The 27869-nt window shown below is 35.7% G+C and overlaps 1 protein-coding gene across 5 annotated transcripts in view; it reads left to right on the forward strand.

Annotated features, from left to right (window-relative positions):
• LOC123527175 (lisH domain-containing protein ARMC9-like) overlaps nt 1-27220 on the forward strand; it is an 80069-nt gene extending 52849 nt beyond the window's left edge. For 4 of the 5 annotated variants that reach the window (XM_053523175.1, XM_053523174.1, XM_053523176.1 and 1 more), the window contains 5 exons: nt 1786-1838; nt 2376-2501; nt 6286-6493; nt 9683-9904; nt 19584-27220. In XM_053523175.1, the coding sequence (XP_053379150.1) occupies nt 1786-1838; nt 2376-2501; nt 6286-6493; nt 9683-9904; nt 19584-19651 (677 nt within the window). In that variant the 3' untranslated portion in view covers nt 19652-27220. Of the gene's footprint in view, nt 1-1785; nt 1839-2375; nt 2502-6285; nt 6494-9682; nt 9905-13213; nt 13236-19583 lie in introns of all 5 variants that reach the window. The other variant, XM_053523177.1, reaches the window with a different exon arrangement.
• The last annotated feature ends 649 nt before the right edge of the window (nt 27221-27869 follow it).

A 27869-nucleotide genomic window follows, 5' to 3' on the forward strand; every position in this document is an offset into this window, starting at 1 on the left:
AAGTGGTATCCTGTAGCTGAGTGGTTTAAGGTTGTTGATTTCCAGTCACCTGCCCCTTGCCACTTAGGGTTCAAATTTCACAGGGGATCAGAAGTCTTCCAAATGAGGAAGTTTAGAGAATATTGATAGTTCTACCCAACGGCAGGGTGGCCAACCCACATGATGCAAAGACAGCAAAATGAGTGCTTTCTTCAGCATAGAGCATCTGCCACCAGCTCTTAGTACTTTCTCAAACACTTCCCCCAAATGCGAGTGTGTACGTTACCTACGGAGTTTTTCCACGACAAGCAGTTGGGCAAAGTGTTTGAGTGTGCAGTACTGTGAAATCATTTTTATTAGCGTAGGACAAATTTAGCGTATTTCACGCTAGGACCGATGTGCGAAATTAAGACCGCGTTATTATTATTTTTTAATTATATGTTTTCATTTATAAATTGAAAATGCACGAATTAAAGCCTGCGCGAAACAGTCCTTTTTCACGTTTGCGCGAAATTTCATGCCAGCGAGTTTAAATGATTTCACAGTATACAGGTCATGTGGGTTAGCCACCCTAAAATTGCCTTCCTGTGTCTAAAGTTTCATACTCAGATGTACACCTAGAGCCTTTCACATAGAACTTCCTCTGTCATTGAATCTGGAAAGTTGTCATACGACCTGAATTGTGTTGGTCTTACTCAAAATCCCCAAACAGTCTGCGTAATCCTTGCAGTGAGGTTGAAGGGGATGTAAGTTTACTTTACTCAGTACTTACAAGAAGCCAGGCATGAAAATCATTAGTGCTTTTCTAAAACGTTGTTGATGTAATAAATAGAAAACTGACAAGTTCAGTCTTACAATCAAACATATCTTTTGTACGCCAATAATAGGTATTATATATTTATTTGAGAAATATGCACAAGTTCTTCAATGCAACTTTAGGTACTGTGAAAGAACAAGATCATAATCTCGATGCAAATCTAGTAATCATTTTATTACATATGCATCTATATATACAACAGTTATTATGAATTATTTGTTTTTTAGCCAGAGTAAAAATATTAAAACATTTATGGATTCAGAAAAGCATTTTATCTCATTGGCTCTCATATTCAACTTGAGCTAATAAACTTAAAATACCTTTAACTTATAAGAATTCTACATGTCTAACTGTGTTAGACCAGGTTTTCCTGACCTGAGGGACAATGGAAATTAGAAATTTCATGTCGGGAAAGCACATGCCCCATACAAATATGTTAAATCATTTTTACAAATAATAAAAAAATGAAATATTGTTGATAAACTGTTTAACATAAGAAAATTATTAATTTGTCCAATACTTGTTATAGAACACAAATGACTGGAGAGGCTGCTGGGTTTTTTCTAGCTAATTTGGGAACATAGCCTATACCCCAAAAATTGGGAATTTTGACACATAAATGTTCCAAATTGGGAAATATTTAGTCCCATAGGATATAGTAAGGATGTGTTTAAGCACTTTCTCATACACTTGTTTCACATTGTACAACCTATTTAACATAGTTCCATTACAAAATTGTCCATAATTTGGTCAGTAGTTGTGTAATTTTGATGAAATTTTTTTCAGAATGAAGAGTGGGAATTTTTCCACTTATTTTGGGAAAAAATACATACTTTTTGGCATTGGGAATATAGCCGAATAACGGCTATAAATACGGCCGAAAAAAAATCCTGGGCTGAGTCAAAAGTTAAGATTATTATAAATTTGGACTAAATCATGACCATAGAGTTTAGAATATTTACATGAATATAATGTATATAAATTTTTAGGTGAGATAGTTGATGAGTATGAGTCCGATGATGAAGAAGAGGACGAGGATGAGGTTTGATTATTTCCCCTCTTTTATTTCATAAGAGCATGTCAGCAGCAGTTTTTCACTCTAAAGACTTTTTTGCTGCATATATTGACAGCTTCACTGTAGTTTTGTAAAACAAAGTAGCTTGTTACTAAATATACCTCTTCATTTAGTGCAATGACCTCTACAGCAGCCACAGACTTCGCCCAGTGTTGCTGTACAGTTGTTTCCGTGTAGATATTTTCTGGGGTCTCCTTGGCCAAGTGGTTAAGGTCTCTTACTTCGAATCTCTTGTCCCTCACCGATGTGGGTTTAAGCTTCACTCTGGGCATTGTATTCTTCATGAGAGGAAGCCATCCAACTGGCTTACGGAAGGTCAGCGGTTCTACCCAGGTGCACGCACATGATGAAATAATGCACTGAGGGGCAACTAGCGTCTTCCTCCACCATTAAAGCAGGAAATCGCCATAACAGCTACAACTGTGACGTTATACCTAGGAAAAACAAAGATCAAAAAAGAAATTTTCTGGTTGTAGATAGTTAACATGTTTTTATTTTTTACAGGAGGACCAAGATGCCATGGAGGTGGATCTTGACAAGGATGAGATAGTGAGAGCGGAGGGAGATGAACAGTCGGGGGAGAAGTTGTTGGCGGAGTATATCTCTGGCAGTGCTAAACCTAGGAAAAGGGTAAGAGGCTAAAACATTGCAGGAAATTAATATTTTTGTTTGAACCTTGCTGTTTAGCTATTGTGATCATGCTGTGTCTGTGTGCGTCCATCGGACAGTTTCTTTAACCCTTACCATGCTAAATTTCTATTATAGACTGGTCCATCTTCCAATTTGGGCAGTACCATTTATCATTTGAAGGGGTGTTTACTAAAAATGTACTGACTGTATAGCGAACAGTGCAGACCATGATCAGACTGCATGGATGTGCATGCTGATCTTGGTCTGCACTGGTCGAAAAGGCAGAATCACTTGCCGCCAGCAGGCTAAGAGTTAAAAACACTTCAAAACCACTGTCAGAATGGATTTTGATGATACTTGGCTTGGATGTTCCTTGTGTGGAAAAGCATGTACATGTATAATGTTTTGTCTTGTCATAAAACCATTTAATCTTTACACTACTAAATTTCTAAAATGGACTGGTCTATCATTCAGTTTGGGCAGTACCATTTATTAGCTCGACTATTCGAAGAATAGTCTAGCTATTCTACTCACCCTGGCGTCGGCGTCGGCGTCACACCTTGGCTAAGTTTTTGCATGCAAGTACATACAGCCATCAATTAAAGGCATATAGCTTTGAAACTTATTTTTTCTTTTTCTAGGTCAATTACCAACCTCTCTGGGTCAAGTCCCATAACTCTGACATGTATTTTGAGCAAATTATGCCCCCTTTTGGACTTAGAAAATTTTGGTTAAAGTTTTACATGCAAGTTACTATCTCCAAAACTAATGCAGATATTGATTTGAAACTTCACATGTGTCTTCGGGGTTATAAAACTAGTTGATAGCAGCAAGTCCCATAACTCTGACCTTCATTTTTGCCAAATTATGCCCCCTTTTGGACTTAGAAAATTCTGGTTAAAGTTTTGCGTGCAAGTACATACAGCTATTTCTAAAAGGCATATAGATTTGAAACTTATTTTTTCTTTTTCTAGATCAATTACCAACCTCACTGGGTCAAGTCCCATAACTCTGACATGTATTTTGAGCAAATTATGCCCCCTTTTAGACTTAGAAAATGTTGGTTAAAGTTTTACATGCAAGTTACTATCTCCAAAACTAATGCAGATATTGATTTGAAACTTCACATGTGTCTTCGGGGTTATAAAACTAGTTGATAGCATCAAGTCCCATAACTCTGACTTTCATTTTTGCCAAATTATGCCCCCTTTTGGACTTAGCAAATTCTGGTTAAAGTTTTGCGTGCAAGTACATATAGCTATTACTAAAAGGCATATAGATTTGAAACTTATTTTTTCTTTTTCTAGATCAATTACTAACCTCACTGGATCAAGTCCCATAACTCTTACATGTATTTTGAGCAAAATATTCCCCTTTTTGGACTTAGAAAATCCTGGTTAAAGTTTTGCGTGCAAGTACATACAGCAATTACTAAAAGGCATATAGATTTTCAAACTTATTTTTTCTTTTTCTAGATCAATTACCAACCTCACTGGGTCAAGTCCCATAACTCTGGCATGTATTTTGGGCAAATTATGCCCCCTTTTGGACTTTGAAAATTCTGGTTAAAGTTTTACATGCGAGTTTCTATCTCCAAAACTAATGCAGATATTGAACTGAAGCTTCACATGTGCCTTCGGGGTTATAAAACTAGTTGATAGCAGCAAGTCCCATAACTGATATGCATTTTGGTCAAATTATGCCCCCTTTTGAACTTAAAACTCTTTTGATATTTAACCTTTTTGGGTAATATTTTCCTGCTTCTGGGACAATATTTCGAATAGTCGAGCTTGGCTGTCTTACGGACAGCTCTTGTTATTCAAAGGAGTGTTCACTGAAAGCTTACTGGCTAAATAGCAAACAGAGCAGACCATGATCAGATGGCATGGAGGTAAAGGTTGATCTTGGTCTGCATTGGTCACTAAGGCGAAATCACTTGCCGCCAGCAGGGCTGAAGGTTAAGCAACAATCAGTGAATGAAGAACACATCAACTTAATTTCAGCAAAGTTGATGGGATATTTGGAAAATGACCTCTTGTGGAATGGGAGAGGTATAAGGTTAAAGGTTTAGGCCACACCATGCATACTTGAAAATGAAAATGCATAGTTGCATACCACAGGCTATCTGTGGAGCATATCAGTTTTATAAACAACTTTTGATAATAAAGGCACTGACTGCCAGATTTTTCTTTAGAATTGAAGTTTGGTCATACTAATATGAACATTAGAACTTGAGATTTTGTTTCTAAACTGTCTTAAAAATGCCAGGTCGAGATAAAAGTCAGGAATCGAACCTGGGCTGCTACAGCATTAAACATTTTCCTGCGTTTCTGACCAATACACCATGGAGCAATACATAGAAAACAGTCATTATATACAAAGCTTTATAATTAAGGCAGTTTACCTCCGGTACCCCGTTATAAATGCTTTTCAGCTTTGAATGGAAAAACTAATAACAACAAGTAATTCTTGTGTGTTTCTATAACATATAATCTGTCAGTAAATAAGTTTCAAAGACCTCTTAAAAACTAAAGCAATAATTTCCTGGTATTGATAAAAAAATTTTGGTGGGGAGAAGGGCGCACACTTTAAGTTACCCTTGTCCATCCTTGTCCGAATTTGGGTTGTGCATATCTCAAGAAGTATTTGACCCAGAGTCATCACACCTCACAGGATTGGCATTCAGCATGTGAACTTGTGCTTTGGCATTTTAGTTGGGATTTTACACAGCTAGACTAGAGTTATAGCTTTTACTTAGTCAAAAATATGCATAGAAAGGGCCAAAAAGTTTGTGTTGCATGTATCTCAAAAATTATTTGACCGAGGATTAGGGAACATTATAGGAATATTATTTAGCATGTGAAGTTTTACATCTGGTGTTTTGATTGAGATTTCAGCTCGATTAGAGTCATGGCCCTTATCTTAGTCAAAAATATGCATATAGGGCATACAAGTTTGAATTCCATGTGTCTCAAAAAGTATTTGACTAAGAATCATAAACATTAGAGGATTGTTATAAAGCATGTGGAGTTTTGCACCTGGTGTTCTGTTAGAAAGATTTCACTCAGACAGCCCAGAGTTAAGGTACATTTGTACTTGACTTAGTGAAAAATGCACATAAAGTGCTTACCAGTACCTTTACAATTTCTGTAAAAATATGACTCATGTTTCACAAGTAAAAAGGTAGAAAACAAACTCCTTATTTGTAACACTGAGATGAAATACAGTACTGTTTCTTGTGTGTATCAGGACCTCTTTATATTCTTTAATATTCATGACCCAGTCTGTAGGTAGTTAAAACAGAAAAAAAAACTTAAGAACAAAGTTACAGATTTTCCAACATAAAATCGCAAACTACTGATAAGGACATTATTTTCTTTTTTAGTTAAGATATTTTAATATGCTTTTTAACCAATAAATTTTGTATGTAAACGAAGCATGGGAATCCAGCATGTGTAAACCAGAATGACATCATGATGTTCTAAAGGCCTATAAGATGAAAGAGTCCCAGTTTCAAATATCACCTATAACATTACGGTGTGTTTGTTTTTAGCTCACCTGAGCACAAAGTGCTCGGGAAGAGCTATTTTGATCACTCATTGTGCGGCGTCTGTACGTGTCCACACCTTTTTCTGAAACCATGTGGTGGACATTGATGAAACTTGGCCTGGATTTCCTTTAGTGGTCTTGTACATCATAATTTCTGTGTGATGAATTCACTTTTATTTCTGTAAAATGAAATGTTGGCTGGTTTTAGAGATTACATTTCACATTTATTTTACAGCATACAGATTCTGTGATGTCAATGCAGGGGCCATTGCAACGGCCAGTAACACCCAGTCAAAGGAGGGCTGTTGCTGAAATGTTAAGTCGCCCACCTAGTCAGTCAGCAAGTCGTCCCGGTACAGGGATGAAGGATCCCACTGTCAGGCCACCCACTAGGAGTGGAAGTAGACCTGGTACCCAGGAAAATGAGATGAGAGATTCCAGTAGTAAGTGTAACTTTTGTGTCATTGCTTGAAACCATTATTTAGCACTGGGAACTATTTATATTTGTAATATCATAGTACAGTGTGTTTAACTTACAATTTTTTTTCCAAAGTTTGTGGAAGGATTTAAGGGAAAAAAGGGTCATAACTCTGTCAGAAATTAGTGGATTGTAGCCAGTATCATCCTTGAACTTATATCTGTGTTCCAAAATTGATATTTAAAGATATGGATCAAAGACTATGATATTCGCACAGCATGTTCTAATATGTTCATTTTTAGCTCGACTATACGAAGTATAAGGAGAGCTATCCTACTCGCCCCGGCGTCGGCGTCGGCGTCTTTCTGCATCCCCACCTTGGTTAAAGTTTTGGTGCACTTTCTCTTTTTTCAACTGATCTCTGTAATTACTTGATGGATTTGATTCAAACTTGAAATACTTATTCCTCATCATCATCCACATCATCTGACATAACGGTCATAACTCTGGCACCAATATTTCATGGATTATCTCCCCTTTTCACTTAGATTTTCAGGTTAAAGTTTTTATGCACTTTCACTCTATCTCTGTTATTACTGAATGGATTTGATTCAAACTTAAAATATTTGTTCAACATCATCACCCACATCATATGACACAAGGTGCATAACTCTGGCACCATTTTTTCATGAATTATGCCCCCTTTTTACTTAGAATTTCAGGTTAAAGTTTTGGCGCACTTTCACTCTACCTGTTATTACTGAATGAATTTGATTCAAACTTAAAATAGTGGTTCAGCATCATCACCCACATCATATGACACAAGATGCATAACTCTGGCCCAATTTTTCATGAATGATTCCCCTTTTTACTTAGAATTTCAGGTTAAAGTTTTATGCACTTTCGCTCTATCTCTGTTATTACTGAATGGATCTGATTCAAACTTAAACAGTTGTTCAACATTATTACCCTTATCATATGACACAAAATGCATAACTCTGGGACCAATTTTTCATGAATTATTTCCCCTTTTTACTTAGAATTTTAGGTTAAAGTTTTGATGCACTTTCACTCTGTCTCTGTTATTACTGAATGGATTTTATTCAAACTTAAAATAGTTGTTCAACATCATCACCCACACTATATGACACAAGCTGCATAACTCTGGCACCAATATTTAATGAATTATGCCCCTTTTTGCTTAGAATATATTTATATAGTGTTTTGATACATTTTTTCTTTACCTCTCTTATTACTTTAAGTTGATATTTTTGATGTAGACTATTGTGCAATATCTTCATCCGCAATTGGAGTCATTAAACACTCCAGTGACAGTTCTAGTTTCCTCAGATGTGCCCAGTTTCACTATCCAGCATCGAAATAGTCAAGCGTGCTGTCTCGTGTGACAGCTCTTGTTTCTACTAGGTCTTCTTAAGGCTGTGAAGAAATATAAAACTTATGAACAATTCAATATTTAATCGAAATGGCAGGCGTTTTTGTTTCCATGGCAATGAAAAAATGAAATGGTGGATTAAATTTGGTTTTTAGCTCATCTGATTTTTTGAAAAAAAATGATGAGTTATTGTCATCACTTGAGCGGTTGTCGGCGTCGGCGTCGGCGTCTGCGTCGGCGTTGCCTGGTTAAGTTTTATGTTTAGGTCAGCTTTTCTCCTAAACTATCAAAGCTATTGCTTTGAAACTTGGAATACTTGTTCACCATCATAAGCTGACCCTGTATAGCAAGAAACATAACTCCATCTTGCTTTTTGCAAGATTTATGGCCCCTTTTGTACTTAGAAAATATCAGATTTCTTGGTTAAGTTTTATGTTTAGGTCAACTTTTCTCCCAAACTGTCAAAGCTATTGCTTTGAAACTTGGAATACTTGTTCACCATCATAAGCTGACCCTGTACAGCAAGAAACATAACTCCATCTTGCTTTTTGCAAGATTTATTGCCCCTTTTGGACTTAGAAAATCAGTTTTCTTGGTTAAGTTTTATGTTTAGGTCAGCTTTTATCCTAAACTATCAAAGGTATTGCTTTAAAACTTGCAACACTTGTTCACCATCATAAGTTGACCCTGTACAGCAAGAAACATAACTCCATCCTGCTTTTTGCAAGATTTATGGCCCCTTTTGGACTTAGAAAATATCAGATTTCTTGGTTAAGTTTTATGTTTAGGTCAACTTTTTTTCATAAACTATCAAAGCTATTGCTTTGAAACTTGCAACACTTGTTCACCATCATAAGCTGACCCTGTACAGCAAGCAGCGTAACTCCATCCTGATTTTTGCAATAATTATTGCCCCTTTTGGACTTAGAAAATCATTTTCTTGGTTGAGTATTATGTTTAAGTCAACTTTTCTCATAAACTATCAAAGCTATTGCTTTAAAACTTGCAACAGTTTTTCACCATCATAAGTGGACACTGTACATCAAGAAACATAACTCTATCCTGCTTTTTGCAAGAATGATGGCCCTTTTTAGACTTAGAAAATCATGGGTAGGACAATATTTCTATTACACAAAAAAAATCAGATGAGCGTCAGCACCCGCAAGGCGGTGCTCTTGTTAGATATTAATTTGAACTGTATTTCTTTAATTCTGAAAAGAAGTTGTCATGATTTACTGTAAAATCATTTAATTTTGTGGGTAGAAATTTCGTGGTTTTGGTCAAAATGGAAATTTCGTGGGGATATGAATTTGTGGATTTCAACTTTTGAACATAAAATGAATGGGAATTTTACTTGTTTGTTGGGATTAAATTTTGTGGATTGACTCGATCACGAAATCCACAAAAATTAGCCCCCCCACGAATATTAATGATTTCACAGTATGTATTTAACTCATGTAACAATAGATATTTTTTCTGGTGAAACGTGTTTTCAATCAAACGGCAGTATAAATGCTAGAATGGTCGACCATTTTCCTAAGTTTCAAATTTAAATATCTTTTTGAATAAATTTTAGAGTGTTAAAACTGGCACAGTGCTGTGAATGCGTAAACAATGGGTTTCATGTAAAATCAATAACAAGTTATTGAATTCCTTACCCTTTAAACTATCATAAGTTGGAAGTGAATAACATCTGTAAATATAATAAGCATGGAATTATCCATATCATAAAGTTTGAGTCTTTGACATCGTTCATTCATAAATCATTAATGTAAGACTGTTTATATCATTCTATAAATAAAATAATGTCAAATATTTCAGGGCCATCAAGCCAGAAATCTGGCAGAATGTCTGCACAAAGCCAGAAACCAAAACCAGGTAATCCTGATTATCAGGCTGCATTTGGTTCCCGGCCCAAGATTCCACGCACTCCAGATCCAAACAGTATGAAACGTCCTTCCAGTCGAGGCTCCATCAGCCAGATGCCGCCGGCCCCACAATTCTCTGAGTCAGGTCCAAGACCCAGTTCTGCAGGGAAATCTGGTGAGTAATTTTCACGTGGCTGTTTCCACTAGATCCACCAGATTCAAAGTGCCTTATCTAAACCAGATTGAAATTATTCTGTTCTTCTCTACAAAGTTTTTCTTGACACATTGTGACTTTAAGGGCACATGTAGATTTTCATTTTATGTAAATGCGGGCAATATATTAATATTTTCACAATGAAGAATCCCAAGGTTGTTATAAGGTCCTGTTCCCAAAACCATTGAAAAGAGACGTACAATGTACTCTTATTACTTACTCGTTTCTATTTCCCGTTAAGTTACACTGGTACCGGGAACGTCAATATTTTTCCATACATTGAGGCCTGTATTTCATATCGGGTGCGTGACATAATTCAGTGTGTGTTGTTGCACTATTTTTTTCTATTTAGTTCAGTATTGTCAGTCCTATTCAGGCTGTTGAACAATATTTTTACGTGTAAATGTGTATGTAATAAAAAGGTTATTATCTTTGCATCGGGAAATATGCACTCGTTCTTCAGCGGAGGAATATTGCGCTCCTAAAGTCGCGCAATAATTCTGCTAAAGAACTAGTGCATATTTCCCGATACAAAGCTAATAACCTATAAATATTTCATGTTATGCTCTGTGCATTTTCAAGAAATAAAAACTGCAGTTTTAAAATTTTAGGTAGACTTTTCAGAGAGAGAATGGATTTCCCTTTCATTTTTTATTTACTTTTGTAAACGTATGTTTGTTGGCTTCTAACCTTAAGCTTTTTGTGTTTTTTTTTTCCCATTTCTTTATCTGCATTACATAGTACTAGAAAGTTTACAGTAACATTCACAATTGTGTCTTAACAGAATAATTTCATAATAATTATTATAGAACACTTACACTTAATTAACCTGTTATCTGCCCTATATATAGAAATATTTTAGAATTTGTCATTAGTTATAAGACTTAAACCTAGTTAAGAACACACTGTTTTTATTAAATTTATTTAATAATGCAATGTAATTCAGAGTGTCATACTAATCAAATGGTAATCATAGTGAAATTACTGATAGATTTTGCTGAAACAGCTATTACTTTGGGGTATGAATTTATGACCTGGACTGGTCCATCATTCAATTTGGGCAATACCATTTATTATTTTAAGGGGTGTTCACTGAAAATTTACTGACTACAATTTAGCGAACAGTGCAGACCATGATCAGCCTGCACTGGTCACAAAGGCAGAATCACTTGCCACCAGCAGGCTAAAAGTTAATAATAGCAGGGGGCCCAATTTTCATGGATTTAGAGGTTGGTTCAATCCCAGTGGACATGTAAGATTCCTATTCATTTTGTCTTCAAAACTTGAAATGTGTTCACATCACTATAGCAAAAACCTTGAAGTTTCATAGCCACAAAATTATAATAAGTACATTTCAGAATTAAGTACAAATTGAAGTGTATGTAATATATAGGCCCTTAAATTTCTACAATTTGGCTTACTGGTAGTCATTGCTCATTTTATTGCAAAACATGAATTTATAAGGACAGAAATCCTATTTTTTGTACCCCCCGACAACAAAGTTGTAAGGGGGGGGTATACTGGTTTCAGGTTGTCTGTCTGTCTGTCCGTCTGTCTGTCTGTCCTTCTGGTCGTCTGTCCGTAGATGCAATCTTGTGCGCACCATCTCTCCTTATCCCCTTGACAGAATTTAATAAAACTTCACACAAGTGATCAGTAACAACAGTAGTTGTGCATGGGGCATGTTAGGTTCTTTTAGAAAAAAAATTTGCAGAGTTATGGGACTTTGTTTTTTTGTTACTATACTATAGACATAGACACAATCTTGTGGGCACCATCTCTCCTCATCCCCTTGACACAATTTAATGAAACTTCACACAAGTGATCAGTAACAACAGTAGTTGTGCATGGGGCATGTTAGGTTCTTTCAGTGACAAAAACTGCAGAGTTATGGGACTTTGTTTCTTGTTAACATACTATGTACATACAGTCTGCATATGCAATCTTGTGCGTGCCTAATCTACCAAACCCTTGCACACAATTTAATGAATCTTCACACAAGTGATCAGTACCAACCCTAGATGTGCATGGTGCTTCTTTTAGATAAATATTCTGCGTAGTTATGGGACTTTGTTTTTTGTTACTATACTGTATACATACAGTCTATATACATACAGTCCACATAATTATGCAGTCTTAAGTGTGTCAAATTGCAATGTACTGTGTCAGTGCATGCGGGGGGTACATTCATCACCTTTAGTGATAGCTCTAGTTATTGACTCGGAATATGTTTTTAGAAGAAGCCATAATGTGGATCTCTGTGTTGTTTTATTAATGTTAATAAAATGTATTCATGACATTATCTGAAATTCATTAGCCCAACTAAACAAGAGGGTTAGTGTGAGCTATTATGATGGACCTGCATGTGTCCATCGTCTGTCGCTTTTCACCTTTAAACAACTTCTCATGAACCGCTTGATGAATTTTAACCAAACTTGGTCTGTAGCATTCTAGCAAGGTCCTCTCTCAAATTTGTTCAAATGGTTCCGCTTGACTGATTTTAGGGGTTGACTGGTGCTAAAAACATAGAAAAATCTGTAAAAGGGGAAACAACTTCACAGCTACTAATCTAAATATTAATAGTACTGGTAATTTCCCTTCAAAGCAAAAATATATACCCTTGACTTGAAGTTGACCTCCCAAATGAGATATTGTGTTTTGTTTTTCATTAATTCTATAATTAATTGCCTGGTTTTGGTTCCTGACCCTCTATACAGACAGACAGGGAATTTCTGTTATTATTCCCATAGAATACAAATATCCAGTTCTACACTTTTTGTCAAGAACAACAGGTTATATTGGTAATTGTATAATTGATAGGTTTAATTTCAAGAGCCTGTCCTAGGAAAGTGTCTTTATCAAATTTCAATCTACATTTTAAAAGTATGAGACCATGTGAGATAAATGGTGAGTTTTACGTTTCCTGAAGTTGTTTCACATCCCTGAGTAGATTTCTTGTGTTGGTGCGCCGTAAAACCCAAATAAATAAATAGATTTCTTGTATGAAGAACAAAGGAAAATAAATACTCATTTAAATGGGTGTTCACACCGGATTTCATATTGTGCCTTTTATTTTTTTGGAACCATTTCAACAAAGTTAAAATGACAAGGCCCTTTATAGGTGAGCGGCATAGGTCCATTTGGCCTCTTGTTAACTACTTGTTTCTTTTTCACCTGAAACCATTTTAGTATACCCGAATACCCATACATGTTTATAGAATGAGTTTGCAGTGCATTATACAAATATTTACTTGCTTTTGTACAACATAGGACAATAATTTTACTTATTTTGGTAAGTATTTAGATAGGTGATGTAACCAGAAGGTTTCAGGACAATACAAGTGCTGTAACTGTTTCACATTTTAATATTTGTACCCCCCTACAACAAAGTTGTAAGGGGGAGTATACTGGTTTCAGGTTGTCTGTCTGTCCGTCTGTCCGTAGACGCAACCTTGTGCGCACCATCTCTCCTTATCCCCTTGACAGAATTTAATGAAACTTCACACAAGTAATCAGTACCAACAGTAGTTGTGCATGGGGCATGTTAGGTTCTTTTAGAAAAAAAATTTGCAGAGTTATGGGACTTTGTTTTTTGTTACTATACTATATACATAGACACAATCTTGTGGGCACCATCTCTCCTCATCCCCTTGACACAGTTTAATGAAACTTCACACAAGTGATCAGTACCAACAGTACCGGTAGTTGTGCATGGGGCATGTTATATTCTTTAAGAAAAAATTTTTGCAGTTATGGGACTTTGTTTTTTTGTTACTATACTATATACATAGACACAATCTTGTGCGCACCATCTCTCCTCATCCCCTTGACACAATTTAATAAAACTTCACACAAGTGATCAGTAACAACAGTAGTTGTGCATGGGGCATGTTAGGTTCTTTCAGAAAAAAAATTTGCAGAGTTATGTGACTTTGTTTTTTTGTTACTATACTATATACATAGACACAATCTTGTGCGCACCATCTCTCCTCATCCCCTTGACACAGTTTAATGAAACTTCACACAAGTGATCAGTAACAACAGTAGTTGTGCATGAGGCATGTTAGGTTCTTTCAGAAAAAAAAATTGCAGAGTTATGGGACTTTGTTTTTTTGTTACTATACTATATACATAGACACAATCTTGTGTGCACCATCTCTCCTCATCCCTTTGACACAGTTTAATGAAACTTCACACAAGTGATCAGTAACAACAGTAGTTGTGCATGGGGCATGTTAGGTTCTTTCAGCAACAAAAATTGCAGAGTTATGGGACTTTTGTTTCTTGTTAACATACTATGTACATACAGTCTGCATATGCAATCTTGTGCGTGCCTAATCTACCAAACCCTTGCACACAATTTAATGAAACTTCACACAAGTGATCAGTACCAACCCTAGTTGTGCATGGTGCATGTTACATTCTTTTAGATAAATATTCTGCATAGTTATGGGTCTTTGTTTTTGTTACTATACTGTATACATACAGTCTATATACATACAGTCCACATAATTATGCAATCTTGTGTGCGTCAAATTGCAATGTACTGTGTCAGTGCATGCGAGGGGTACATTCATCACCTTTAGTGATAGCTCTAGTTTTATATGAATTTTTTGAATTTTTTTTCTCATAAATAGCTATGGGTATATTCTGTTGATTTGTTACTGTGATATTATTGTTCAAATAGTGTGCTTGTTATTGTTGCCATGGCAACTTGGTGTCTACATGAGAATGGGTGGGGGTGGGGGGGCAAGGGGAGCAACTATGAATGTGGACAACAGGTGAAAATAACAGTCATAATTACTCAATTTACTGTCCAGAATACTTCACACACTTTTTAATTCTTTGGAACTGAAATTCAAAACAGTTTTTTAAGTTTTCTGGTGGTGTTCTCCATATAGGTTTGTGAACAGGGACAGATTGGTCATCTACATCATCAAAACACCATCCTCTCAATTTTTCTTAGATTTTCGGGAAAAAGACAAAACACATGTTGCCAGGTGTGGATAGAAGGTGGGATGTCAGATAGACTAACTAACTAGGCCAGTGCTGCCCTTGTAAACAAAGGCATTGTTGTCACGATGAAGACAGAATTTTCAATTCAGCAAAATCTCGTTAAATATTTTTGCTGCTGTTTCATTCCTCATTCATTCATTGAAACATGCTACCTGTTTATTCCACATAAACCATATATGACATTGACAGTGTTATATGGTTTTGCAGAATAACATCTACAAGAATAATGTTAATCATTTTGCGGTGTTAATTCTGATCATTAATGTCATATAAACAGGAGTTTTACAAAATATTCCATCCGCCCGCTTAGCTCAGTGGGTAGAGCGTCGGTCTATGGATCGCGGGGTCGCGAGTTTGATCCTCCAGCAGGGCGTATGTTCTCCGTGACTATTTGATAAATGACATTGTGTCTGAAATCATTAGTCCTCCACCTCTGATTCATGTGGGGAAGTTGGCAGTTACTTGCGGAGAACAGGTTTGTACTGGTACAGAATCCAGGAACACTGATTAGGTTAACTGCCCGCCGTTACATGACTGAAATACTGTTGAAAAATGGCGTTAAACCCAAAACAAACAAACAAACAAACAAAATATTCCATAAGCTTCAAGGTTACTGGACGTTGCTATAGAAACTGAAAAAAAAAAGAATCACAAGAATAAATGAATAAATTCAAAGGTATCCAGAGAAAATGAGAAAACATGCGGTTACGGAAAATTCCATGAAAATTCCATGGAAAAATACTGAAAAATGAAAAAAGGTATGGCACTTGCCCCAAAACTTTCTGCACACCCCTATAGCATGTTTTATAGCTCATATGTTTGATTACTGGTCAATGTTTTATTTTATTTATACATTGTAGTAATTTCTGGTTATTTTAGCTACTGTAGAACTTTTATTTTAAGTTAATGTGTTTGTTTAGTTTATATTTATTGTTTACTTGGTCATGTACTTGAAAATGTAAAGTGCAATTTGATTATCATCAGTGGATCTGATTGTTCTTCAGTATTCTTTTATCAATTCTTTCTCATTTTTTTAAGAAAAAAACAACTATTCAGACAAAATTCATTTTAAAGTGTCTTTGAAAGTAGACTGAGTGCTCCATATTGTCAAAACCTAGTAGAGTTACAGATGTTATCATATTGTGAATGACATTTTTTTCTGGTTATTTGTAATTTAATAATGTCCAATTAACATGTCTGTTTATTATTGGGTCAGTGACATCTAGCTGTGTTTAACAAAATTATCACTTTTCTGATATTGTAGATGTTTTTATACCATTCTGTTGGTTGGTTAGATTTATACCCATCAAAATGTTAAAAAATGTTTACTGGGTTATATAGGAGTCATTGGTTGGTTGGTCAGGTGGTTGGTCCATTGCAGAAACTTTATGATGTAAACTACCTCCACAGATTAAAAAAAAATTCCAATGAAACTTCATTTACTTGGTCGCCATGAAGTAAAGATGTGTATGACATTTTCTGGGTTGGACAAAGGTTAGGGGATGTGTGTTTGTGGAGTTGAAGCACTACGGCCACTGTCCCTTTCAAGTTTGTGGAGAAACTCTTCCACAATTTTGAAGGGATTCTAATGAAACTTCATACAGATCATCACCATGAAGTTTAGATGTGCATAACTTATTTATACCCTCCAGATACAAAGTATTGGGGCTGTATAATATTGGAGTCTGCACATCTGTTTGTCAGTCCATCCGTCCATCCATCCATAGTGTCTGTGCTAAATGTTCTTAACCACTAGATAGATTTTTATAAATAAAAAAAAAACTAAGACCTTTTTCAGTTGTTAATAAAGACGAATTGCAGAGGACACAACCAAAGTTTTTTGGGGAAGACACCCTAGTAGCCACCCCAACACAACTGGAGGGCCCCTCCTTAACATCCCCCCCCCCCCCCCACCACTTGGAGCTATGTTCCTCGCCAGTGACGCCCCCAACCATCCACCATTCAAATATTTCTGGATCTGGGCCTGCAGTTGAAACTAACACAAATATTTGTCAGTCTACAGTATTATAAATGAGGAACTGCAAATGTTACATGTTACAAGTACATTGTGTTTATATACATCTGACTGGGAAATTAATTTCTGCCAGAGCAACAATATTTCAGAATACTTCATGTTTATATTTGACAGGCTATGAATACATGCCGGTATTTAGTTTTACTTTTCCTGTTGTGTGCCTGTGATCATCACATCCTTGCACAGACACATATTTAACAGTTACTGTTTGTGTAATTGATTTTGAAATTTTATGATATATTAAACAATGTACTTGTTTTTTTCCCAAACAGAGACTTTCACAACAAGTCATAACTTGCCTTTTAGTTATCAGATGTAAAATTATACATGGTGTTTAGCTCAGTCAGGAGAATTTTATTCAAATGTGAGGTTGTCTTTCAAGTCATTCATTTTTATGCCCCTCTTCAAAGAAGGAGGGGTATATTGTTTTGCAGATGTCGGTCGGTCTGTCTGTCTGTTGGTAGGTCGGTATGTAGACCAATTGGTTTCCAGATGATAACTCAAGAGCGCTTGGGCCTAGGATCATGAAAGTTGATAGGGAGGTTGGCCATGACCAGCAGATGACCCCTATTGATGTTGAGATTAGTAGGTCAAAGTTCAAGGTCACAGTGACCCGGAACAGTTAAATGGTTTCTGTGTGGTAACTCAAGAAAGCTAAACTGGGCCTAGGATCATGAAAGTTGATATGGAGGTTGGTCATGACCAGCAGATGAACCCTATTGATTTTGAGGTCAGTAGGTCAAAGGTCAAGGTCACAGTGACCTGGAACAGTTAAACCGTTTCCAGACGATAACTTGAGAACGCTTGGGCCTAGAATCACAAAACTTGATAGGGAGGTTGATCATGACTAGCAGATGACCCCTATTAATTTTCAGGTCAGTAGGTCAAGGTCACATTGACGCAGAACAGTAGAACTTTTTTTGCCAAATAACTAGAGAATGCTTTGGTTTAAGAGAGGTCACTTATGACTGGTAAATGACTAGCAGATGACCCCTATTAATTTTCAGGTCAGTAGGTCAAGGTCACATTGACACAGAACAGTAGAACTTTTTTGCCAAATAACTAGAGAATGCTTTGGTTTAAGAGAGGTCACTTATGACTGGTAAATGACCCATAATTATTGATTTGAGGTCAGTACATCAAATGTCCAGTGCACAGTGACCAAATAATTTCTGTTCCTTGTGCAGTTACTGAATGCATCAAGGGGGGCATTTCGTGTTCTACGAGCTCTTGTTTTTGGCCTGCAGCACATACATATAAAGGTAGATTAATTCACCAGCACTAGTAATAACCAGACCAATGGCTTAGATTGAGAACAGGTAGTGAATTTTGGTGTATTTTCTTTACATTGGGAACAATTTATTTATTACATGTAACATTTAAACTTTCTAAAATAACCTTCATTTATTACAAGAATGCCAGACTATTTTAGTATAATTATGTCTGTCAGAGCAAGTTACTGTTGACTTCTAAAATTATCTACTTTGCAATTGAACAGACTAGTTGTCAATTTTCTCAATTTGACTAATATGCAAGGGCCATAACTCCAAGACTAGTTGGTTATCAAACTTGGCCAAGATAATATGTCCATAAACATTGTGACAGTTTGATGAACTTTGGAGAAATACTGCACCAGTTACTATGAACAAGCAAATCATCTTTCACAATTTTAGATACTGTAAAATCATTTAATTTCGTGGGCATAAAATTTCGTGGTTTTGGTCAAAATGGCAATTTCATGGGGATATGAATTCGTGGATTTCAAATTTTGAACATTAAAATAATGGGAATTTTACTTGTTCGTTGGGATTAAATTTCGTTGATTGACTCAACCACGAAATCCACGAAATTAGTCCCCCACGAATATTAATGATTTCACAGTAATTGATTAATTCAAGGGTCATAACTCAAGAGTGATTTGTACTATCTGACTGTTGATCAGACTTATCTGAGATCCCGTTAACATTGTGACCCAGTTAGTAATTGTTGGATAAGAAATACTCAAGTTAGAGAGCAGACAATGTCAGTTTTTCTTGCAGTTTTTTGCAGTCAAGTTTTAGTAAATCATCGGCCATAACTACATAGCATCTGGGACTATCTAGATGGTTCTTGAACTTGGCCAACATGTTATTCCCATAAACATTGTGACCAAGTTTTCTATAAGAACTGCTTAGGTTAGAGAGCAGATACTGTCGGTTTTTACAATTTTTAGTAATTCAAGGGCCATAACTCCAGAGACATGGCAGATCCAGCTGGCTTTGAACTTGGCTAAGATGTCATGCCCATTAACATTGTGATCAAGTGTGGTTAACATTGGATGAGAAATGCTGAAGTAAGAGAATAGATACTATCAGTTTTTGCTCTCTTTTTTTAATTCAAGGGTTATAACTCCAGAGAGACTTGGTGGATCCAGCTGGTTATAGAACTTAGCCAAGATATCATGCCCTTTAAACATTTTGACCAAATTTGATGAACACTGGTTAAGAACTGCTAAAGTAAGAAAAAATCTTGTGGACACCATCCATCAACTACAGCAAGTGTTTCCATACTGTAAACACAAGCTGATTCTTTCTTTGCTTCTCTTTTCAGGTGGTGGAAGTATAAGCCCAAGAAAGGCATCCGCAGGCAGTGGAAGAGGGGCTGACACTCCAAAATAAACAAGACACGTGGAGTGAAGACAAGAAGCACTCACAGCTGATGTAGCAAATATCAAAAATTTGTACTGGTCATTGATTTTGCAAAGAATATGCCAACCTTGGGAAGTCCTTTGCTTGATTAAGAAATACAAAGAAAAATCGTTCTACAAATTGGTGAAAAATTCAGAGACAATATTCTAATGTTATAGGGACATGCTTTTCAGCAGATTTTATATTTAGTGCTACTTCAGGGACTGACATCTAGCAGTGGTAGAGACATTAGATTATACTTTTTGTAGGCTGCTAATATTTTACATTAGGTCTCTCATAGTTTCAAGTGATCACACAAGTTCTTGCTTTTATTAGCTCACCTGTCACAAAGTGACAAGGTGAGCTTTTGTGATCGCGCGGTGTCCGTCGTCCGTCCGTGCGTCCGTAAACTTTTGCTTGTGACCACTCTAGAGGTCACATTTTTCATGGGATCTTTATGAAAGTTGGTCAGAATGTTCATCTTGATGATATCTAGGTCAAGTTCGAAACTGGGTCACGTGCCTTCAAAAACTAGGTCAGTAGGTCTAAAAATAGAAAAACCTTGTGACCTCTCTAGAGGCCATATATTTCACAAGATCTTCATGAAAATTGGTCAGAATGTTCACCTTGATGATATCTAGGTCAAGTTCAAAACTGGGTGACGTGGGGTCAAAAACTAGGTCAGTAGGTCTAAAAATAGAAAAACCTTGTGACCTCTCTAGAGGCCATATTTTTCATGAGATCTTCATGAATATTAGTCAGAATGTTTATCTTGATGATATCTAGGTCAAGTTCGAAACTGGGTCATGTAGGGTCAAAAACTAGGTCATTAGGTCTAAAAATAGAAAAACCTTGTGACCTCTCTAGAGGCCATATTTCTCAATGCATCTTCATGAAAATTGGTCAGAATGTTCATCTTGATGATATCTAGGTCAAGTTCGAAACTGGGTCACGTGGGGTTAAAAAACTAGGTCAGTAGATCTAAAAATAGAAAAACCTTGTGACCTCTCTAGAGGCCATATTTTTCATGAGATCTTCATGAATATTGGTCAGAATGTTCACCTTGATGATATCTAGGTCAAGTTCAAAACTGGTTCATGTGGGGTCAAAAACTAGGTCAGTAGATCTAAAAATAGAAAAACCTTGTGACCTCTCTAGTGGCCATATTTCTCAATGGATCTTCATGAAAATTGGTCAGAATGTTCACCTTGATGATATCTAGGTCGAGTTCGAAACTGGGTCATGTGCGGTCAAAAACTAGGTCAGTAGGTCTAAAAATAGAAAAACCTTGTGACCTCTCTAGAGGCGATATTTTTCAATGGATCTTCATGAAAATTGGTCAGAATGTTGACCTTGAAGATATCTAGGTCAAGTTCGAAACTGGGTCACGTGGGGTTAAAAACTAGGTCAGTAGATCTAAAAATAGAAAAACGTTGTGACCTCTCTAGAGGCCATATTTTTCATGAGATCTTCATGAATATTGGTCAGAATGTTCATCTTGATGATATCTAAGTCAGATTCAAAACTGGGTCACGTTGGGTCAAAAACTAGGTCAGTAGGTCTAAAAATAGAAAAAACCTTGTGACCTCTCTAGAGGCCATATTTCTCAATGGATCTTCATGAAAATTGGTGCGAATGTTCAGCTTGATGATATCTAGGTCAGGTTCGTAACTGGGTCATGTGCGGTCAAAAACTAGGTCAGTAGGTCGAAAAATAGAAAAACCTTGTGACCTCTCTAGCGGCCATATTTTTCACGAGATCTTCATGAAAATTGGTGAGAATGTTCACCTTGATGATATCTAGGTCAAGTTTAAAAGTGGGTCACGTGCCTTCAAAAACTAGGTCATTAGGCAGGGCGTCAAGTTACCTATATTTACCTATATTTTCCTATATTTTAGCCCTCTACCTATAATAACCTATAAGATCCTATATTTTGCCAAAATACCTATAAATACCTATAATCTGGAAATTTTGTGGTAAAGAAAGGAATACAAAGGTCATTCAAACCATTAAAAAAGAAGTAATTCTATGATAATTGAGTTTATAAATATGCTGTTACCTTTTAGGCATTGAAATTTGTATTCCTTTCAGGTGTAGCGACTTTGCCCAGCCCAGCTTTAGGAAAGCTTTAAGTAATGGAAGTTCTTTTTACAATTGGAATATTTTCCATTTCTTAAAGCCTTCATGTATAAAAATGTGAATAGGAAATGCACATGTTTTTATTTTGTTTTCAGAATAAACAAGCCTTAATGTTTCATAATTAAGCCTCATAATGCCTGCTAATAAGAGTCAGTTTCGAGATAGGTGGCTATCAGAAGTAGATGGCAATGGACATGAACTGAAATTATGGTGTGTCAAGGGGAAGAGTGACTCTTATGGTCACTGTACATTGTGCAAAACTGACATAAAGTGTGATAATGCTGGACTGAGACAAAATCTTCAACATGCAAAAGGCACTCAACACAAAAAATTCCCTGTTAAACTGATTTGAGTACCAGTATTGGTAAAGTTTTGTCTGTTGGTGAATTAATAGTTTATTATGAAAGTAAGATATATGTCAAAATGTTATTTGTTTAAAATCATAAAAGTAGCCACTTTTTCTGTTCCTTTGTATTTTATGTTTAATAAAAGAGAGTGCTGGTAGGTGGTGGAGGAGGATAAAACACTTGTCTGACTTGTTTTCTTCATTATAAGCAACCTATATAATCCTATATTTCTGGCCCCCAAATACCTATATTTCAGGATCCTACCTATATTTTTGACTCCCAAAAGCACTTGACGCCCTGCATTAGGTCAAATAATAGAAAAACCTTGTGACCTCTCTAGAGGCCATGTTTTTCAATGGATCTTCATGATAATTGGTCAGAATTTTTTATCTTGATGATATCTAGGTCACATGTGCTCAAAAACTAGGTCACTATGTCAAATAATAGAAATAACGATGTCATACTCAGTTGAACACTGGGTCATGTGGAGATAGGTGAGCGATTCAGGACCATCATGGTCCTCTTGTTAACTTAACAATTGTAGGATAAACATGTCTGTGATAATACCAATATTATGGTATCTTTGATATTATATGCCACTAATAAACTATTTATATTTTACACTGAACTGCTCTAAAAGGACAACACTTACAAAGCTTTAACCCATATCATGCTGGATACGATTGATTCTGCCTTTGCGACCAGTGTAGATCATGATCAGCCTGCACATCCATGCAGTCTGATCGAGATCTGCACTGTTTGCCATTCAGTCAGTATCTTTTTTGTTAGCACCCTTTTACAGTTAATGGTTCTGTCCGAATTGAAAGATGGACAAGTTCATTATAGAAATTTAGCAGAGTAAGAGTTAAATAATTCCTGCTTTACGCTTAGGTTTTTATTAAAATTTTCTATGAAGTAATGTATAGTTGACAAAAATTTCATTATGATGAAATCCATATTTGCATAATTATGTTTTATAAGACACACTACAAAAATGAGTTACAAAATGACACAAAATTTGTTTAACCTTTAGCCTGCTGGCGGCAAGTAATTCTGCCTTTGCGACCAGTGCAGACCAAGATCAGCCTGCACATCCGTGCAGTCTGATCATGGTCTGCACTGTTCGCTATTCCGTCAGTAAATTTTCAGTAAGCATCCCTTCAAATGATAAATGGTACTGCCCAAATTGAATGATGGACCAGTCCATCATAGAAATTTAGCAGGGTAAGGGTTAAGTAAGGATTTGTGCCTGATATGCTTGTCAAATCAGAGAATGGTGTTCATCAGTATGATTTTTAGTGTATTTTTCATTACATATTTAAGGACAAACCAGTAATTATACTCAATATACTCATGTTTTTAACACCGAGTTACCAGTATACGATGTAGGTGTAAGCCAAAGAGCTCTCCTAAAGGCTTTTTCATTTACCAGTTTTGAAAAAGTGCCTAAAATTTCAAATACTTTGAAATATTTTACAAAAATTACATTTTTTTTTCATTTCAAAATTCACAAGCTGTATTCAAGTCAACCCTATAGAATATGGTACTCGAAAATTTCTGTTTATGTTGTAAAATTTCCCCTTTTGTGCATTGAGACAGTAAAAAGGTTGACATTACCCATGTCTACTTCTTTTTAAGAAAAAATGGATTTTTTTTTACCGATAGTCAATAGAGAAGGGATTTTCATCAGTACTGACCTCATATTTTGCATGCATATATAAACCATAATTATATACTCTGTTGTCATGCATGAATGATTTCATAATGAAACATCATAAATGATATGAAGCAGGTGTATGTTTATTTTCATATCAAAAATATTGCTTCAGATATTCACAATTTTTGGAAGAATATATTTAAAAAAAAGTGTTGTGTTTTTAAAGCTGTTCAGTGTATGTTAATTATTGTTGCCGATTTGAACTCAGTGGGATTGTTACATTAGATACTGTGACCTTAATACATGTATACAGTTAAAACTCGGTATCTCAAATTCCAAGGGATTTAGCATCGATATAACTGAAATTCCGCTTAAAATGATATTTTATGTACGTGATTTCAGAACAGGACTTAAACATGTCTTTGAGATAGCCAGAATTTGAGATATCATGTTTACACTGTATCTGTCTGTATGTTGCACATAAAAAAATGAGTTGCGCCATGAGAAAACCAACATAGTGCATTTGCGACCAGCATCCGCGCAGTCTGGTCAGGATCCATGCTGTTCGCTAGGGGTTTCTCTAGTTGCAATAGGTTTGAAAGCGAACAGCATGGATCCTGACCAGACTGCATGGATGCGCAGGCTGGTCTGGATCCATCCTGGTCGCAAACAAACTATGTTGGTTTTCTCATGGCGCAGCTCAAAAAAATCTTTTTATATGAAAATATGCTTTGTCTCGAGAAAGGCCATTGAAGATTATATAATCAAGGCTTTAGTTATAGAATAAACACATACATACATCAATTATATCAATACATTACTGAAAGCATGGTTTTGCCCAGTCATTTGAAATTTTCACTTTTACTAAGCGAAGTATTATTATTACTACCATGGAAACATAATAGGACACATTGATTCTGTGATGTCACTTTAGGATAATACTTAGTATTTTCTCTTACCTTGAACTGTTATGATTACAAGCCGAGATCCCATAGGAACTGTACAAGAGAAAACTTAATTTAGTTTAAGTCTTCCTGTCGTGCATTGACGTGAAAGATGAAAAGGTGTTCAATATTTGATGTTGAAATTGCTACATTGTGCGAAAATGATTAAATGTTTACTTAAAGAAAGTAACAAATTAATACCTAATCAACTCTTGTGTGAGCCACATGTGCTTATATTCTTTAATGATGAAAATCAGCTTGATCTTCACTTCAATCGACTTTTGAATGGCAGGCTTAATTGATTGTTCTGAATACTGTTTTAAAGTAGAAAACAATATTGATGACAAAAGATCAACAGGAAAAGTCACACACAGCTGACATTAGAATCTCTGCAAAATTATATCTCTTGGTATGGCATTTTAATTATTTGTATCAAAAGGGTCTCACCTTTTAGTTTCCCAATTGATCTATACGGTTTTGAGGATCTTTCGTTAACTTTAATTAAATTTTTTTTAAAGGAAATTGAAAATGATTTTGGTTTTAGTGATCTAATACACCTTGATTTTACTTATGATGTGATTGACATTATGTCAAAAAAAACATCCCCCAAGATTTTTATGTTTTGAAATTATTACACCCCCAGATACAGTGTATGGGGGTTATATTGGAGTCATGCGTGTCCCTAGGCGCCTTGGTATGTCTGTTTACCCATTGTGTCCATTTTACATCTGAACCACTGGGAAGATTTTTTAACATAGTAGTATCAATTGTTAACCACATCAAGACCATGTGCAGTGCGCACAACCCAGGTCAAGGTCAAGATCACTTGGAGGTCAAAGGTCAAATAGCCTAACTTGGTGTTCACCCAGTATTTTCTTAACTGTTTTGAATATTTTTATAAAAGTAACATCAGTTGTACACCTCACCAAGACAACCAAGGTCACTTGGTCCAAGGTAAAAATCACATTTGGAAGTCAAAGGTCTAATGGCTTAATTTGTGGCCGTTCTGTGTCTTCTTATCAACTAAAAAGATTTTCGTAAAAGTAGCATAAGTTATTTACCTCATTCAGACAAAATGCACAGTGCACAACCCAGGTAATTAGGTTCAAGGTCAAGGCCACACTAAGAACTCGAGAATCAAATAGCACAACTTTGTGTCTGCTCCATATCTTCTGAACCACTGTAAAGATTTTCATAACCTAACATCAGATATTAACCTCATCAAAACAAATGTAGGTCAATAGGTCAAGGTCACTTTGAAGGTCAAAGGTCATGATCGCAACATTTTAATGTCCCAATATCAAAGTGGCGTCTGAGGGTATTTATTGCCTTAAGTGACAGCTGTAGTTTTACATGTTAAATATACCTCAGCAGCTCTGCCAGTTACTTGATTAGATGCAATCCATAAATCTAGGCAATATATTTTTTTATTGTACAGATGTATATGCCCTAGTTATGTAAAACCTACTTGGCTATCATGACTAATAATTAAGATAGATCTCCTCACAAATTGGTACAGGGAATAGACACCTTTTATAGGCCATTACCATATTCTATCAAGCAATTTTATGAGTGATCTCCATTATATTTGAAAACAATATGCTGCATTTGATGATATAAGACAATGAGTATATGGTACTCTGATTATATATGAAAATAATACATTGCATTTAATGAAGCGAGACATTGGATGTCCGGCACTATGATTTAGTGCTGTGTAATTTGATAAAAGGTTGTGTTTCATGCTGTTTTGGGACAAAGTTGTTTTCACTCTTAAGAAATGAATTATTGATTATTTTTTTTAATAAACATGAACAGCTTTTTTTTACTGTAGAAAGGTACTTTTATATTTCAGTTTTACATTTTGTCATGAAAATTGTTCCATAAGGCCTTTGATTTTTTGTTAAAAAAAGAAACTAATAAATCACCTCACTGAATTGGTGCTATGCATTAATAGCAAGCATATTAAAAAGCACTAGTTCCAACATTGGACATGAACATATACTGTCAGAGCCAAAAAGGGAGGTAATAAAAAAACGATGGATTCTGTTGTACTTTTCATTATGTTAATTAGTATTTGAACATTTAACATTTTTTAGAAAATTATTATCAAAAGAGGATTTAACATGAAATTCATTTATTCTATTTTAATAACAAAAGCTGGCAGCCTGTGACGTTAAAAAGGCATTACAGTGAAATTGTTTAAACATTCACTTAATTTCTAATGCATTTTTAGGTTTTGACTTAAGTTGTTATTAGTGTCAGAAGGATATTTATTTTGAGTATTTGATTTAATCAGTTTTAAGAACTTTGATATATGTGTATACTTCATGTGAATATAAATCAAAGAATAAAGTTTGAAAAATGGTTCCAGTGGTTGACAGAAATTGTTAGTGATCTTTGTATTTGAAATAATGTCTATACTTTGTACTTATTTATTTATTTTAAGTCTTGAAATAAAACTTGAAATTTTCTCGAGTTTTTGTTCCCACTGTGAATATATATGGCGGGGTCCTCCTGCTGACTTCGAATTGCTTGGTTCTCACCGCTGTAGGTTCGAAACCTCACTGAGATGTAGAATTCTTTCTGCGAGTGGCTAACGGAAGGTCGGTGGTTCTAGGCTAGACTGGCTCCCGTCCCTAGTTTGTTCTTCTTTACATATATAGGCCTATATAAGTTTATTCATCAAGAGGGAAGTAACTCCAGTAGGTTGTTTCTACATTGACATTTTAATTGCCCCTGGCTCCGAACATAGGTTCAGCCATCAGATAAAATGTGCTATTTTAGAGGCTTAAGATTTTCTTATTTTGCCTGCAGTATTTATATAAAAAAATAACCATGCAGCCAGGGAGCCAGGCTAGTTCTAGGCCTGAAACAATGCCCTTCAGCAACAAAAGACTGAAAATTAGCTAAATGACTTAAATTGTGTCAGTGTTACTCTAAACCCAACAAAAAATAAATAATATTTGTTGCACTTTTTGATTCTTGATTCATTTCGCTATAGGAATCGATACTCGCTATAGAGTTACCTTTTGGGTCTTCTAAAGTTGAGTGGGAATGGTCTGGTCAGGATACATACTGTTCGCTTTCATACCCTATTGCAATTAGAGAAACCGTTAGCG

Source organism: Mercenaria mercenaria, chromosome 14, assembly GCF_021730395.1.
Source record: "Mercenaria mercenaria strain notata chromosome 14, MADL_Memer_1, whole genome shotgun sequence".
Lineage (NCBI taxonomy): Eukaryota > Metazoa > Mollusca > Bivalvia > Venerida > Veneridae > Mercenaria > Mercenaria mercenaria.